Source organism: Wolffia australiana, chromosome 14 (genome assembly GCF_029677425.1).
Source record: "Wolffia australiana isolate 7733 chromosome 14, ASM2967742v1".
Lineage (NCBI taxonomy): Eukaryota > Viridiplantae > Streptophyta > Magnoliopsida > Alismatales > Araceae > Wolffia > Wolffia australiana.
In genome coordinates this window covers 11019581-11035996 of record NC_135848.1, presented here as the reverse complement: position 1 = coordinate 11035996, position 16416 = coordinate 11019581, and the positions used below count along the sequence as shown (strand labels likewise).

Here is a 16416-nt window from a genome sequence, read left to right as displayed (position 1 = left end):
AATTATCTGAAAATGTCTGTTCTTTTTTACAAAAGCTTCCAGAAAAACGTAGGGATCCAGAAACCCCTCTAATAAAGTTTGATATAGGAGGAATGGTTTTTTTCTAAATCACTACTTGATTTAGGAGCTAGTGTCAATATTTGACTGAAAGCTTTACAAATAAATTTAAATTTTGGGAATTAAAACCACCCACCGGTGTTGAAATCAGAGATAGATAAGTAGTGGGTTTCAAATAAGAGAATTTAGAAATTTTACATCAAATATTTTGAGATAAGAAATCAAAAGATTGAATTAATGGAATTTCGTACCATATATGTATTTAGCATAATGGATCTTTATATCATGGATTAGATGTCTAAATCACATAACAGATGTTTGAATTCCAGATTACATAAATTTGAAAAATAATATTTGAAAGCATGAAATGTTCAAGTCAGAAATTTTGAAAAAAATGTCTATTCATAATCAATAAATTACTGAGTCAAATCAGATCATACGCTATAGATATTTCTGATTATAAATGTTTTAAGATTCCAGCAAAGGAATGAGTCTAAGTTACATTTAAGAGAAATGGAACCATGAAACATAATTTTAAATAAAAAATACTGAAAATCAGAGATATCACCATGTCAATAAAGATTAATAAAATGATAAATGTGAAAGCTTGAAAAGTATATGATTCAATCATTAATTTGAAACTTGAAACCAGTTATTTTTCCTTGGTTTGAGGATGATGATATTTAGAAAACCATTGTGTATTATTTTGAGATGAATTTGATAATGAATCAGACTGAGATATTGCACATATATTTACCAATATCCAGGTTTTAGATAGCTCTTGGATGTCCAACTTTGAGTAACAATAACGTTTACCTCACAGATTGGATTAGATGACCTTGGAATATATGGGTTGTTCCTCAAAGGTAAAATAGAGCTCAAGGATAACTTCCATTAAAAAATGGCAATTGTGTGATTACAATAATGGGCAGAACCAGAGGGTAGTTGTTCCAAGATCTTTGAAATCCAAAGAAAGGGATAAAAGAAATAACATATATTTTGAGTTTGCATTTTCAAAATTGAATACTGTAGGAGGGTGTACAATCATGTACATTATTATTCAACAGACACAACTTTTCCTTGAATAAAAAAATGATCAATAAGTTCTTTTACTACGACGAAACAAATCAACACATAAATATATAGAAGAGCACAATGTTATTTTTTCTGTAGATATTAAAAATAAACATTATGCAGAAGGCCATTTCTAACATGTCTCAATAAAAGGGTTTATAAAACCAGGTAATGTGTAACTTCATCCTAGACAGGCCTCCGGTTTCTCCAAAACCATAAAAAAATAAACGATTTTGAATATTTTGAAGATAAATATACCAAAATAATTGGATAGGATTAAATTTCCACTGTTTAGAAATGATATCAAAATACAAATCTAACACTTATTCCCTAAATATTGAACAATCCTTCCAATAAATTATATTTTACCGATATATCAATGAAATCCATGCTGCAAACAGAATCGGTTCAACTATCCAAATAAACGTATTTTCTCAAATGATATCAAGTGCTGATGTTATCTATTGCTAGTACTATCTAATTGATAACCTCAAAATATTAGGTAAGACTGAGAATATCTATTTTAGCTAAAATTTGACTCCTAATTTGGTGCATGGGATCATGAGGATTTGAAAATGAATGAACTTTTGAATTTTTGTTTTGTTGCTTTTATGTATTATAAAATTCACAAAACTATAATTTATGGACGAGTCCATTAAGGCTGATATTTTCTCATGGCAATTAAGGAAAAATGATTTTTTACTACTGATATGGTGTAATTTAGTATTTGTCGTGCCTATGAAACCCCAAGGACTGAGATTAGGGTTCCGAGGGGGGGTCAGATTGGCTGATTTGATCCCGAACTGATGGAGCACGTCTAGGAGTCCTAATCAAAGCATGAGCCAGCTAGATCAGTGGGCCAGGTTTGGGATAATATATATATTCGATGAACTATGTACAGAAGTATGGATAATACTACCTATTAACCCTTCTATAAATCAATATTTATCTTTATTTTATTCTGATCTTTCTCTCTCTTCTATATATGTGTCTTTATATATGTCTATCTATCTATATCTATGTCTATCTCAATATAACTCTTTATATCTGTGACTCTCTCAATCTTTATATTATCTATCTCTATGTATCTCTCCATCTCAAGCTTTATCTATTTATCAATCTATCATTTTACCTAAATCTGTACCCATAAATTCCTTTATGTATACTTTTCCATCTCTTCTTTCTCTCAATATCTCTATTTTTTATTTTTTTCGCTTTCAGTCCTATCTAAAACACACTGTATCTCTATCTCTGTCGATTAATTTCTCCATCTTCATCCATGTGTGTATATATATCTATATTTCTATCTATGCATCTCTTATTTTCTATCTCTCTCTATCTGTCAATATATCGGAATCTGTCTCCCTATCTCTACTTCTCTCTCTATCTCATTTTATATATATCTAATTTTTTTTCTAAATATTTATCTCTCCATGTTTTTCTCGATCTATGTAAGACCATCTCTCTCTAACTAGTTATCCACCGTTTTCCATATAACCACATATCTCTCTTTCTATAAATCCACTTTTCCATATTCTTCTCCATCTTTTTATCTATAGCTCCGCCTTTCTACGTATCTCTATCTCCCTCAATATCTCTCTACCCATATCTCCATCGTTCTCCATATACCTATCTATCAGTCCCTAAATATCTACCTTTCTCCATATTTCTCCCAATCTCTGTCTACCTCTACCTTTATCCATAACTGTCGCTCTCTTTATCTCCGTCTTTATACATGCATATATCTCTCTCTGTTTGTATCTCTAACGTTACATCCAGAAAAAAAAAACAGAAGCAGCGTGAAGGCGGTAGTGGCAATCGGAAGGCAGCATAGCGGGGTTAAGCAGGATATGGGGACTAGAGAAAGCAACAATGGCATGGATCGAAGGTGAATCTGGAGAGCAAAAGATCAAAGACGGAGGGGGAAAGATACTGTCATTTTTATAACATAGGAGGGCCTCAAGTGGATGTCTATGTTACGATGGGCAGAGCAGGACGACTTAGGTGCTGGATAGATGACGTCCGGGGCAGAGGACACTTCTTCTTGAATGGATTTAGCGACACCAGACGTAGATAAGATCAGAACTAGTCGGCAAATGACTAATCTAATTGAAGTATTTGAACTCCTAATAGAGTATATTTAAAAAAATATAGGAAAAGTGATGATCTGCAGCGTAGTGGACATAGATGATTCCTCAAAAAGGTTCCGTCTTGTTGGTAATCATAACACTGGGCAGTTAACTCCGTAATTCGATATCACTTTTGGCTCATTGCCCACCACTCATTATTTATCTCTTTTTGCACAGAAAATAGATACAGAAGAGATAGAACCAGAAGGTTAATGATTCAATACTACAGTACTTTCATGCGCCGGAATTGCGTAAGAGCTATCTCCTGATAGGAACAATGATGAGGGGTTTTTCCTTCTTCAGCATACTCTGAAACTTATCCTGAAGGTCCCATCCTGGCAACTCTTCCTGCGGCACAGCCCAATTGGCCGAATGCAGCAAGGATGAAAGAATCAACTGTAAGCACAAAGGCTCTCAAGGAACGACCTGCTTCAAGCCAAGCCACACAGAGACGGAGGGAGAACCAAGAACAAAAGCACACACTTAAGGAAAGAAGAAAACACACAGCGTATTTCGCACACACACAGCATCCTTCACAGGAGCATTTAAACGAACACAAGTCTAAAGATAGCAGTTACAACCGTCGGGCCCCACTTCCTCAGACGTGGCTTTGTGGATGCCGTCATAACTCCACAGATCCGACGGCTGCAACTTAATCCTGCACGAAATAGGAAACTAAACGTTGGATTTGGAATCTACGGTGAGGATCACTCTATCAATCTCCTCCTTGATCCGAGCCTGCTTTCACCGGCGAGATCCCAATCTGTTTGCGGAGCTCCTCAAATCTTCTAACACTGAGAGGTTTGGTGAGTATGTCCGCGAGTTGATCGTCAGTGCATACATGCTTCAACTCCACCTTCTTTTCTTCAACCAGGTTTCTGATGAAATGGTAGCGGACATCAATGTGTTTCGTTCGCCCATGATGAACCGGATTTCAGCTGATTTCAATCGCCGACTTGTTGTCAATACACATCTCGAACTTTTGTTGATGCTTACCAAGGAGTTCATCTATGAAGCGACTAATCCAAACTCCCTGACAAGTTACTGCGGTGGCAGATATATACTCGGCCTCGCAAGATGACAAAGCTATCACAGGTTGCTTGCAGCAGTTCCAGACAATCGGTTTAGATCCATAAAAGAAAATTAGTCCAGATGTGCTCTTCTGGTCATCCACATCACCTGCGTAATCACTGTCACAATATCCGATTACCTTACACACTTCCTCGTGTTTATACACCAGTCCGAGATCGATGGAGCCTTTCACATATCTCAAGATTCTCTTGGCAGCTGACATATGAGTTGAGCTCGGTCTATTCATGAACCTGCTCAGGTAACTGACAGAAAAAACTAAGTCGGGCCGAGTGAGTGTTAGATACCTCAAGCACCCAATTAGCTTTCTGAACAGTGTAGGATCCACCTCGTCCCCTTCTTCTTCTCTGCTTAATTTCAGTCGAAACTCCATGGGTGTCTTGGATGAGTTACAATTCTGCATATTAAACTCATTAAGAATTTTTAAAGCATATAAACTTTGGGATATCCTGATCTCGGAATTCCTCTGTTGCACTTCAATGCCCAGATATGAACTGAGCAAACCAAAGTGTTTTGATTAAATCATCCACATAGACTCCCACCAACAAAGTGTTTTGATTTAATGATGAGATATACACTGCATGATCACTTGTGCTCCTTCTGAACCCAATTCTGGTCAACGCCTCGTCCAGTTTTGAGTTCCACGCCCTTGGGGCTTGTTTGAGCCCGTATAGTGCCTTTTTGAGCTTAAGGAAATAATCTTCTTTGCCTTTTATCACAAAGCCTTCTGGTTGAACCACATAGATTTCTTCCTTGATTTCACCATTCAAGAAAGCTGATTTAACATCCAAGTGATGTAATTTCCACTTAGATTGAGCTGCTAGAGCCATGAGGATTCTAATAGATTCTAGTCTCGCAACTGGTGAGAACACTTCATCAAAGTCGACTCCCTTCCTTTGACTATAGCCTTTTGCCACCAATCGTGCTTTATTCCTGGTTACTTCTCCTTCAGAGTTTCTTTTGATTCTAAACACCCACTTTACTCCAATTGGCTTGCACTTCATAGTTGGCTTCACCAGTTCCCATGTGGAGTTATTTTCAATGGCTGTTATTTCCTCATTCATAGCCTTTCTCCATACTTCACTCTGAGCTGCTGCTGTGTATGATGAAGGCTCGTCACTTGAAAGAAAACAAGATTCATCATTTACCACTTCTTCAGTTGTTTCATAGATAGACTTAATGGAGTGCATCCTTTCAGATTGTTCTTCTTCATCAGAGGGGTGATCTCGATCAATGTCTTCAAGCTGGGGCATGATTTCATTTGAATCTTCAGCAGCTGTGGAAGACTCAAACAATGAGTTATTTACTGGAATAAAAGTAAGATTGAAATCATCCCTCGCTTGTTGACCAAAATCCCATTTCTCTGTTTCTTCAAAGATGACATCTCTACTGATAACCACTTTGAATGTACTTGGATCCAGACACCTGTATGCTTTAGGACCTAGTTCATAGCCAATAAATATCATGACAGTGCTTCTGTCATCAAGCTTGCCTGATTTCTTCGTGTGCTTGACATGGGCAATTGATCCAAATACACGAAGATGCTCCACGTTTGGCTTTCTTCCACACCACATTTCATAAGGAGTTGTACCTTGGAGACTTTTGTTGGATGATCTGTTGAGAACATACACACACGTGTTAACTGCTTCTACCCACAGCTCCAGAGGTAATTGTTTCTCTTTCAGCATGCATCTGACAAGGGACATGATGGTTCTGTTCCTCCTTTCCACAACTCCATTTTGCTGCGGGGAGTATGGAGCAGTGAGGTGTCGCTTTATCCCATTTGCATCACAAAACAGCTTAAACTCTTCAGAGTTGAATTCACCTCCACGATCTGTTCTGAGACATTTCACTTTTTCACCACATTCTGATTCCACAAGACTTATGAATCTTTTGAAAGCACTGAATGCCTCTGATTTTTCTTTCAGAAAGGCCACCCACATTAAACGTGAGAAATCATCAACAAGCAATAGGAAGTACCTGCTGCCCCCGATTGTTGATGGTTGAATAGGTCCACATAAGTCACCATGTAGCAGCTCCAGTTTTTTAGTGGCTCGGAAAGATGAGGACTTTGCAAAGGAGTTTCGAATTTGCTTTCCAGCAACACAAGTCCTGCATAATTTATCAGAAAAATGAACTGGTGGTAAGCCCATAACCATGCTGCTTCTTCTCATATCATCTATTCTTCGAAAATTTTGATGACACAATCTGGAATGCCACAGCCACACTTGCTTCTCTTCTTCCTGTGTTAACTGGCAGATTTCGGAAACAAATAATTTTAGGACATACATACTGCCACACGTCTTCTTTACTCTAGCAAATAGCTTGCCCACATCATCGGTTATGGTAAGAAAGCCTCCACTTAAGGAGCACTTGAATTCAGCTTCGTCCAGTTTTCCCAAACTAAGGATATTAGCCCTGAGATCTGGCACATATAGCACTTCTTCTAGCTTTAACACATCACCATCTGAATTGTGAACAAAGACAGAGCCTTTCCCTTCAAATTTGATGGACGAGCCATCCCAAAATTTCACCAAACCACAGTGATTGTCATCCAAAGAGTGGAAGAAAGATTTCTTACACGTCATATGAGAGCTTGCGCCTGTGTCAAGATACCAAACTTGGCTTTCCTCCGTGGTTTCTTGCAAAAAAACAGCCTCAGTGAACATCATAAGCAACTTTGATTCCTCCATTGTTATATTTGCAGCCTCTTCACGAACTCTTGGCTTCTTTTCATTCGTGCACTCATCTGCAAAATGCCCAAATTTTTGACAGTTATAGCGCCGCACCTTTGATTTATCAAACGGTTTCTTCTCTTCATCTTGTTTCTGGTCTTCATTTTGGGAATTTTTGCTTCTGCCTCGACCTCTGCCTCTGCCCCTTCCGCGTCCTCGTCCTCTTGAGGTCTGTCCTTCGGAAGGTTTGGTTTTCTTCATATGATTCATAGCTCTAGTTAACAGTGCCTGCTCTTCTTCCCTTGCATCTCGTTCAGCAAGACGCATCTCGTGGATCTTGAGAGATCCAATAGCTTCCACAAGTGACATGGTGTCCATATCACCGAATTGCTTCAGAGTGAGCGTAAGCGTATCGTACCTGGGGGGCATGGAATGAAACAGCTTTCTCATAGCTTCTCGATCTTCAATGTTGTCACCACATTGCCTTAGCTCGAACACTGTTCTTGTGAATTTTTCAATGAAATCACCGATCTTATCCTCCTTCTTCGTGGTAAGATTCTTGAACTCTCGACGCAAGCCTTGAGCGCTGGACTGGGCGAGCCGATCAATCCCCACATGGAACGATCTGATGATCTCCCAGTTCTCCTTTGCACTCTTCTTGATATCCAGCTGCACTCCTGATGCTTCTGGAATCACAGCAAGCATGGCAGAAAGAGCCAGCCTGTCTTTCTGTCGATTCGTCTCCGCTCCGGCTACAACATCCCACAGATTCTGGGCGTCGAGATGCACCTCCATCCTCATAGCCCAGTGCCGATAGTTTGTCGCTGAGAGCTGCGTCAGCGGTGTTGGAACAACGACCTCGAGTTTCCTCGTTGAGTCGTCGATCGTGTTCTTCTCTCCTTGAGTTGATGGTTCTCCACGCTTCGGCATTGCGACAGGTCCTTGGAATCAGACTGGCTCTGATACCACTTGTAAGCACAAAGGCTCTCAAGGAACGACCTGCTTTAAGCCAAGCCACACAGAGACGGAGGGAGAACCAAGAACAAAAGCACACACTTAAGGAAAGAAGAAAACACACAGCGTATTTCGCACACACACAGCATCCTTCACAGGAGCATTTAAACGAACACAAGTCTAAAGATAGCAGCTACAACCGTCGGGCCCCACTTCCTCAGACGTGGCTTTGTGGATGCCGTCATAACTCCACAGATCCGACGGCTGCGACTTAATCCTGCACGAAATAGGAAACTAAACGTTGGATTTGGAATCTACGGTGAGGATCACTCTATCATCAACTTCACCATCCTCTGTCCGAGGGACACACCAACACAGCTTCTCCGTCTACTACCGAAAGGTAAGTAGCACAAGTTATTATCGTTGTGCTCTATTCTTCCTTCTTCCCCCGTGAATCTCTCCGGCATGAAAGCGGAGGGTTTCTCCCAAAGCTGTGGGTCACGATGTATGGCCCAGACGTTGAAGTAGACCTGTGTTCCCTCGGGTATCCTGTACCCACCGACGGTGGTCTCACTACTGGCTCGACGTGGTATGAGAAACGGCAATGCAGGATGCAGGCGCATCGTCTCTTTTATCACGAGATCTAGATACTTCAGGTTAAGCAGGTGAGTCTCCTCAACGCGGTTACCTTCCCTACCACGGTAGTGATCTCTTCGACAGTTTTTTCAGTATCTCAGGGCAATTTAGAAGCTCCGCCATGGTCCACTCCACTGTAAGTGTCGTGGTGTCCGTCCCGCCGGCCAGCATGTCCTATCAAATCGTATTCCGGAAAAAGTAAGCTAATGGTGTCAAGAAACATGAGATGCCCCGTAACCAAGAAGATAGAAGTAGAGAAGAAGAAGAGAGAAGGGGCATCTCACGATCTTCATCAACAAGCCATTTAGGCTGAAACAACAGAGAGAAAAATAGATAGACGGTGACGGGTGGAGCCGCCGCCCCGAGAGACGCAAGGTAGTAAGAAAAGCCTCAAGTGATCTACTGTATAACATAGTTATTTATAGGCCTCAATGTGACCATTGTGTGCTTGATCGTTGGCTACCCTCTGTCGAGAAATAGCAGGAGTCGACTGTTGTACTGCTATTTTGAAATAGCGGAGTCGACCGTTATCAGCGGAGTAGACCGTTTTCCATCTCTTCAAACTGGTGCATTGGTACCTCCTTAACAAATGGGGCATGAGTGCGTGTATACCTACTTTTCGTGAATATGAGATGGTTACCAAGATTACGCCCTTCACTGCGTCAATGGTCAAGGGGGCTTGCCCGTCAGGCTTCTCGACGTGTTCCAACAGCACTTGTAGGTAATCCACGTAGCGCCTCTCCTCGGGGAGAGCTCTTATCTTTTGTCGTTCTTCAATTATACGGTTATGCCGTCAAGCCAAGCGGCTAGTTTCTTTTCTCGGCGCGCCAGTCCCTGAAAGTCAAGACAGGACAGGGCAGGGAAAAAATCTGAGATGTTGGGGATGGTCAACGGCGCTAGCACGGCCCCGAGCGTGTCGGCAAACTCTCTATCCAGAGCTTCTCTTTGCTCCCCGTTCTGGGGCACTGAACCTCCCCATAGCATCTCTGTCATCATGTTCAACGACCTGGTGGAGACAAGCTTCCGCAGATTCAATGGCTGACTTGCCATCCCAAACACTTTCTCCTCCATCCGACGAGTCTCCGCAATCGTTAGTTGACAGAGGTTGGCAATGACGGCGGGGTTGAACAGCTCTCTCGCAGTAATCTTGCGGACCATACGCTAGTATGGTCCATAGGGTGACTGTTGAAACTCGTTGAAGAGAACAACGACCCAAGATGCTTTGGTAGAAATGCGGAATCAACTCGGACAAAATAAATGTGTCGGCGTATAGAGACAGAAAACAAGAACCTCCTACTTCACCGGCGTGACGTCAACGTCCAAGGCTCTCGGTGCAGGGCACTAGCTTCTCGTGTGGCGCTGTAGAGTAACTCCATCTCCCAAGCCAAGGGAGTGACCACCAAGGAGTGATGAAGACAAACCAAGGGAGAGAGAGAGGAGAAGAGAGGAAGAGACAAGAAGAATGAACAGAAAACTCATATACATTGCATTTGAGAACAGGTTTGCCCTCTATATATAGAGGGCCAAGTACAGGTTCAGGGAATGTGAAAGGTCTGGAATATGAAAAGCCATGAGCCTTTTCATATTCCCCAAGCAAGCCTCTTCATATTCCCACAAAGAGAAAAGAGGGGAGGGTGAAGCCTTTTCAACTTTCCCTCCATTATTGAGGCTTGACTAGTCAAGCGCCCCCCCCCCCCCTCTCAACAATCTTGTAATGGGGGGGCTGACAAACCCCAACAGTGACCATACCATATCATGGCCACCGTAGAAAGAGATTGCTGCAACTATGGGGGTGTCATGGTCGGCAAAGGTGAGGTCCTGTTCCTTGAGAACCTCCTTCACCCTCTCCGGCAAGCTGAGAACAACACAGAGTTTTGAACTGAGGCAGAGACTCATAACTGGGCCGTACATGTCCGCGAGCTCTTTGAAGTAGATGTGGAGGTCACTTCGGAGGAAGGGAAGGCTTCCCAAAAGCGGCACTCCGAGTGGCCCTGGAGGTAGTGGTTGTTGGAACCTGGCTCTCTCACTTCAACAACTCACACAGAGAAGGGAAGGACAAGCACTCACTCTCTTGATCTCACACAGGGAAAAATATTTTAAGCCCTCACTCTCTTGATCTCGCACAGAGAAACAAGATGCAAGAACACTTTGAGAGAGAAAGGAACCTTGATGCACACAGCATACTACAACAATGGAACACCTACATATTTATAGGCACTCCCTCATAACTGCCTATAGATCTAAACTCAGCATAGCCACACACCTGTCCATGTACTTGGTCTTCAAAGGAACCCAGTCTTTTGCTCTCCTTGAACTCAGCTCCTGCCTCCACATCACCCTAAACCATGCCGACTTATTCTTTGTTGACTTATTCAAAAAACACCAACTCCTAAATTAACCAAGTCAAGATTAAGTTCCCCAACCGTGGTGCGTTGAGCCCATTATTGGTTCTCCAATTTCTCTGCTTTATCAGCAACGAGAGACTGATCAGAGCAGTCAGGACGACGCCAATGATAGCGGAGGAGCTCACAGTATTGGGCTCACCCGACCAAGACCACTGCTTCCACGACATGGCCGCCTTCATTCTACTTTCTGCTATTTAGGGGAAATAATAAATTGGAGATCAGGCGGTGACGGAAGGCGTAAGATTATATCTGAACTTGTGGACGGCAGAAGCTGTCTTTATAAAATATCTCTAGGCGAGAAATGAAAACCACGTGTTGTATTTCGCCACCACGGCTCTGTCGCATTTGACTTATGTTTGTTCAGTACTCGCATGACGTCTAGAGTGATGAAAATGGTCCATGCGCTGAAAATCCTTCGGCATAAAATTCTCTGGGCCGGATAAGTGTCACGTCGTGGATTCCTCCATATCCCAAGGAGATGCGGCTGGCCCTCGTTTCATGAAGGGGTTATCCGGTAAATAGAGACGACACCACATATTAGCTATCCCTCTATCTCTCTGTCTCTCTCATACATCTATCTATATATATGTATGTATATATATATATATAAATAGGTCTCTCTCATATATCTATCTATCTATCTATCTATATATATATATATGTATATATAAAAAAAAAAAAAATAGGTCTCTCTCATATATCTATCTATATATATATCTATATCTCTCTGTCTCTCTATGTCTCTCTCATATATCTATCTATATATCTCTTTGTCTCTCTATCTGTCTCTCTCATATATCTATCTGTATCTCTAGATGTCTCTCTCGTATATCTATCTACATATATATATATCTCTGTCTCTCTCATATATCTATCTATATCTCTCTCTCTGTCTCTCTCATATATGTATCTACATATATCTCTCTGTCTCTCTGTCCCTCTCTAGCCCTCTCTGTCTCTCTCTGCCTCTCTCACATATCTACCTATATATCTCTCTCTGTCTCTCTCTGTGTGTCTCTCTTTGTGTCTCTCTCTGTCTCTCTTTGTGTCTCTCTCGGTATCTCTCTATGTCTCTCTCTCTATCTATCTGTTTATCTCTCTCCCTTCCTCTCTCTCTCTCCTTCTTCATCTCGCTCTCCCTCTCCCTCTCTTTCTATCCTCTTTTTCTTCCTCTCTCCTTCTACCTCTGTATGTATCTTTCTTTCTTTCTCTCTATATATCTCCGTCCCTCCCTCTCTCTAAATCTCCCTCTCTCTAGGCTTGATGAACCCAAATTTTACATGTTTTAATTATGTCGTTGTGTTTCGGCATCAAGCAATAAATTTATTAAACTTCACTTAGTATATCAACTAAGCAAGGGTCGATCCTCAGGGAGTCTAAGTGATGAGTTTAGGTGATTTCAACGGTGATTGGAGAGAAATATCTACGACTATAAGAATAACATCTTAGGTGATAGATGCGAATTATGGAAGTTGAGCGGATGGCAAATAATATGGAGTTTGGAGTATGTATGATTAGGCCTAATAAGAGATTTTTTAAGGTTTTTGGAAAGAAATTGATGAAAGGAATTAGAAGGGAACGGTAGAAATAAGATAAGATGATTCCTATAGGATTTTTGTTATCTAATGACCAAAGCAAAGTAAACTAAAAATCAATTAAAAAATAAAATTACTAAATGGTCAGGATTACGAGTAGTACAAGCAGTTTGTCCAAACCTACACTCAAAGCCCATTTGTCTTGTCCATCCTGGATCAGGGGATCTGAGGCTTGCTATGACAATGATTCCAACCGCGAATGCTCCTCCACAACACTCCTATGCACCAGACAATGCCAGGAGTAGGTCTTGAACTTTCTCTCTACCGTCGGGTAGTCTTCTGCTAAGAGTATAAGCCAAAACAATGTGAAGAGAGAGATAAATATAGGTTTTTATAGGGCTACTTAGGGTCAAGAGGGGAATTTTGGTCATTATATTTTTATAAAATAATTTATACATCCAAACCAAGATCGAACTATACCAAAAAAAATATTATAATGTAGGGAAGCTCTCATAAAAATTTCATTTTAATCCGATTTGCATATAAAAAGATATTAACATTTTAATTTTGGTTAGTATGGACCCTTTGATCATTTTTTGATGAAATGTTCCACCGATAATGATAGGTGTCACACCCTGATTGGTCGTGACAGGTTCCTTTTTCTTTAAAGTCAACAGCAGCTTACATCTGGACCGTCCAATCACGATGATCGCGATCGGATGGTCTAGAAGGATCAATATTCAAATATTCCTATGGGGAGGGCGCGTATTATTGTGGCCGTCTAATCGCAATGATCGCGATTGGATGGCTTGGAGTGCTGATGCGTGTCAGTCGAGAAGAGAGAGAACTGGTTTTTTAGTAAGGAAACAGGATAGAAGTATAAGGAAAACATGAGTTTTAAACAATTTAAAGTCGGAGGGTCTTTTCTTAAGTTTCTGTTCTAAATATACACTCAACACAGCTCTCAGTCGAGCGTTTTAGGTGTAAATATCCAATAAAAATAGGTTTAAGATCTGAATAATTAATATCAATTTTTTCTATGTTTTTAGAAAATATCTGCGATGTGAGGTGCGAATTACCACACAAATAGTGTAAAACTTTGCACCGCACCGCGCAACCATCCATGGCCTTGTTGTCGATTTTAGTCCCACGTAGGAAAAAATGAAGAATTTGGCGTTCTTATAATACGGAGTTTGTCTACTATTCAAAAACGCGCTTAAAGTGCCCTTATCACTCTCTCACATGCTCACTTGTGTGCGCCACATGTGCACACCTGTGCACGCCATCTTTGACACCTGCAAGTCCACATGACAGCCCTTATTCATATCTCTCCCATTTTAGATCATTTTCAACCCCGTTTTCTCCGTTGAGAAAGAATTCGATTCTCCCTCTTTCTAAACCTCATTTATCATGCTTTTAATCAGGGTTTAACTCATAATGAACATAACCCTTAGCATGGGGTTGACTTGGTCCCCGGTTCAATTCTCAATCGAGAAGGAATTGACCAGTTGACTTCTTAAGTGTTTAGATCACCTTAAAACAGAGTTGGACCATCCTTTAAATGCTTGCAAGCCTGATTGGTTCTGCTCCAAAGTCATGGCATGCCCAGTACTTTCTTGGCGTTGTTGTTGTGTCCCTAACGCTATCAATTCCTATTCCTTGCATCCAAATTCTCATTGAATGTACGAGAATAAACCATGCGACTTCACAGAAGTCAAATGGTGTTAGTTTTATCCAAAAAAAGAAAGAAATGTGCATAAAATGATGCATGTAGGGATTGAAACATGTAATTCACATAAATGTAGTATTTGTGACAAGATATATATAAATGTAAGTATTAATGATAAATTAGAATTAAAACTAGCATTTTAATGCATTATGAAACGATAAATTCATGCTTATCAAGGCTTCTTGGACGGATGACACCCTTAATGATTCCATCTACTTTTGTCATCCATCATCGACTGGAGCAATGGGCGAATGACTGACTGAATAAAATTTTATCATCAGTCATCCGTCTCAGATTATGGATGACTGATGATGTTTAGGATGACATAAATGTTATTAAATGATTTAAAATATGAAAGCGCATATGTAGAAAAATAAGAGGAGAACAATACATGTGGACAATCTTGACGAAAAAGATAAATGTTTAAAAATGACTGACAAAGAGAAGAACGCCAGTCGTAATCCACCATGTGGATTATGACTGACGTTGATGACCATCAATTATAACGATGAACATTTATCAATTATGTGGATGACAATCGCCATTGAAAAGGGTTAGATATTGTCAACGATGGGGACGACAACCATAGACAATGACTATTGCCCATGGGAATGGCAATCATAGACTATGGGGACAACAACCATGGATGAGGCAGAAGATGACCGCCGATGGTGGACCAACTAATGTAAATGATTAGGACAATGACCATCAACTACACGGATGATGACCGCAGAAGACGCAGATGGAAACCATGTATGGTAGGGACGACAACTACTGACAACTATCGATGAGGGCCATCGAGTTATGAAGTGATGTAGTCAATGACTGTTGATGGCAGGAAGGACAACCAATGATGAAGGGGAAGACGAATGACATGAATATATTTTCATTAACCAGTTAAAAAAAATCTTATTTAATTTTTCTTTATTTAGATAACATGTGCATAAGCATGTAATAAAAGTTATTATAAGTACTCGTGTATAAAGGTGCTCACATTTAGCAAATGCAAATTTAACCCCAAAATGAATAATATTAAATGCATTTAAGATCTATAAATATATTTTTCAGCTACCAAATTTAATTTCTTTATTCAAAAATTCTGTAAAAGTTATGGGAAACCTAAAATTTTTATTACAAGCCTTTAGTAATTATTTTGACTGGTTGATTAAAAATTTTCAACCATTCTAAAGTCTGACAAATCTACAAAATATGGACATTTTGATGCACATTTTTCATGCAATATGTGTGATATTTCAATTGTAATATGCATGCAGTATGTGTGAATTTTTATAAATTGGTCTAGGATAGGTGAATTTCGGCTAAGCCCTGATATAGTCCTTAAAATGGAATGGCAAATAAACCGAGGTAGAACAAATTGGAACAGAGATGGAATGCAGCAAAAAGGAGATGACAGGATTCTAAAGTAAAAGCAAATTATTACAAAAACTTGAGGAATTGAATGGGTGATAGGAAATTACACTTTCAAACAATAAACAATAAACTAATGCCAGAAAGTGAAGCAAGAATTCCAGGGAAAAAAGTTAGAAATATAATATAAAACTATGTAAGAATCAATGCCATTCTACACTAATTATTTTCATATTTGAATTTGAATCCTGAGCAGAATCACTTCCTGTAGCAGGTACAGTCACATTTGCTAGGTTTTTTGAAATCAAAATAAGTTAGATTTATTAAATATAAAGGACACAGATTTTTCCAGCCCAAAATCTATGAATGTTGACTCTATAGAGTTTTTATGTCCATCTAGCCAACTGATAACTTGCAAATTATAAATTTAACTCGATGAATATTATATTACATATATGTATTTCACTAGCCATAGTTGCATGTTATCATAATTAAATGTACATAAATGGCTTGCACTATAGTTTTATGATTGTTTTTAATTTTTTTAAGTATTTTTAACGTGACATTTAACCTTAGTGCATTGAAGATTTATTTTTTACATGGCATAACATACTTGGCTAGAGGTTGTTAATGCTTTTAGTAATTTTTCTGGAATTTTTCCATATGTTTTATTTTTTCTGACGATTATATAGAAAGGAATAATTTTTATAATGAAAATAATATATTTTAGAATATATTTGAAATTTAAAAGATATTGTTAATTAA

The 16416-nt window shown here is 39.7% G+C and overlaps 1 protein-coding gene across 1 annotated transcript; it reads right to left on the bottom strand.

Annotated features, from left to right (window-relative positions):
• Positions 1-3518: 3518 nt before the first annotated feature.
• Positions 3519-11186, bottom strand: LOC144712494 (cytochrome P450 monooxygenase 76AD94-like). Its single transcript, XM_078586791.1, is given in 8 exon segments — positions 3519-3656; positions 8326-8666; positions 8669-8695; positions 8698-8788; positions 9398-9775; positions 10364-10640; positions 10878-10952; positions 11038-11186. Coding segments are annotated over 8 exon segments (1476 nt in total).
• Between the last annotated feature and the right edge of the window lie 5230 nt (positions 11187-16416).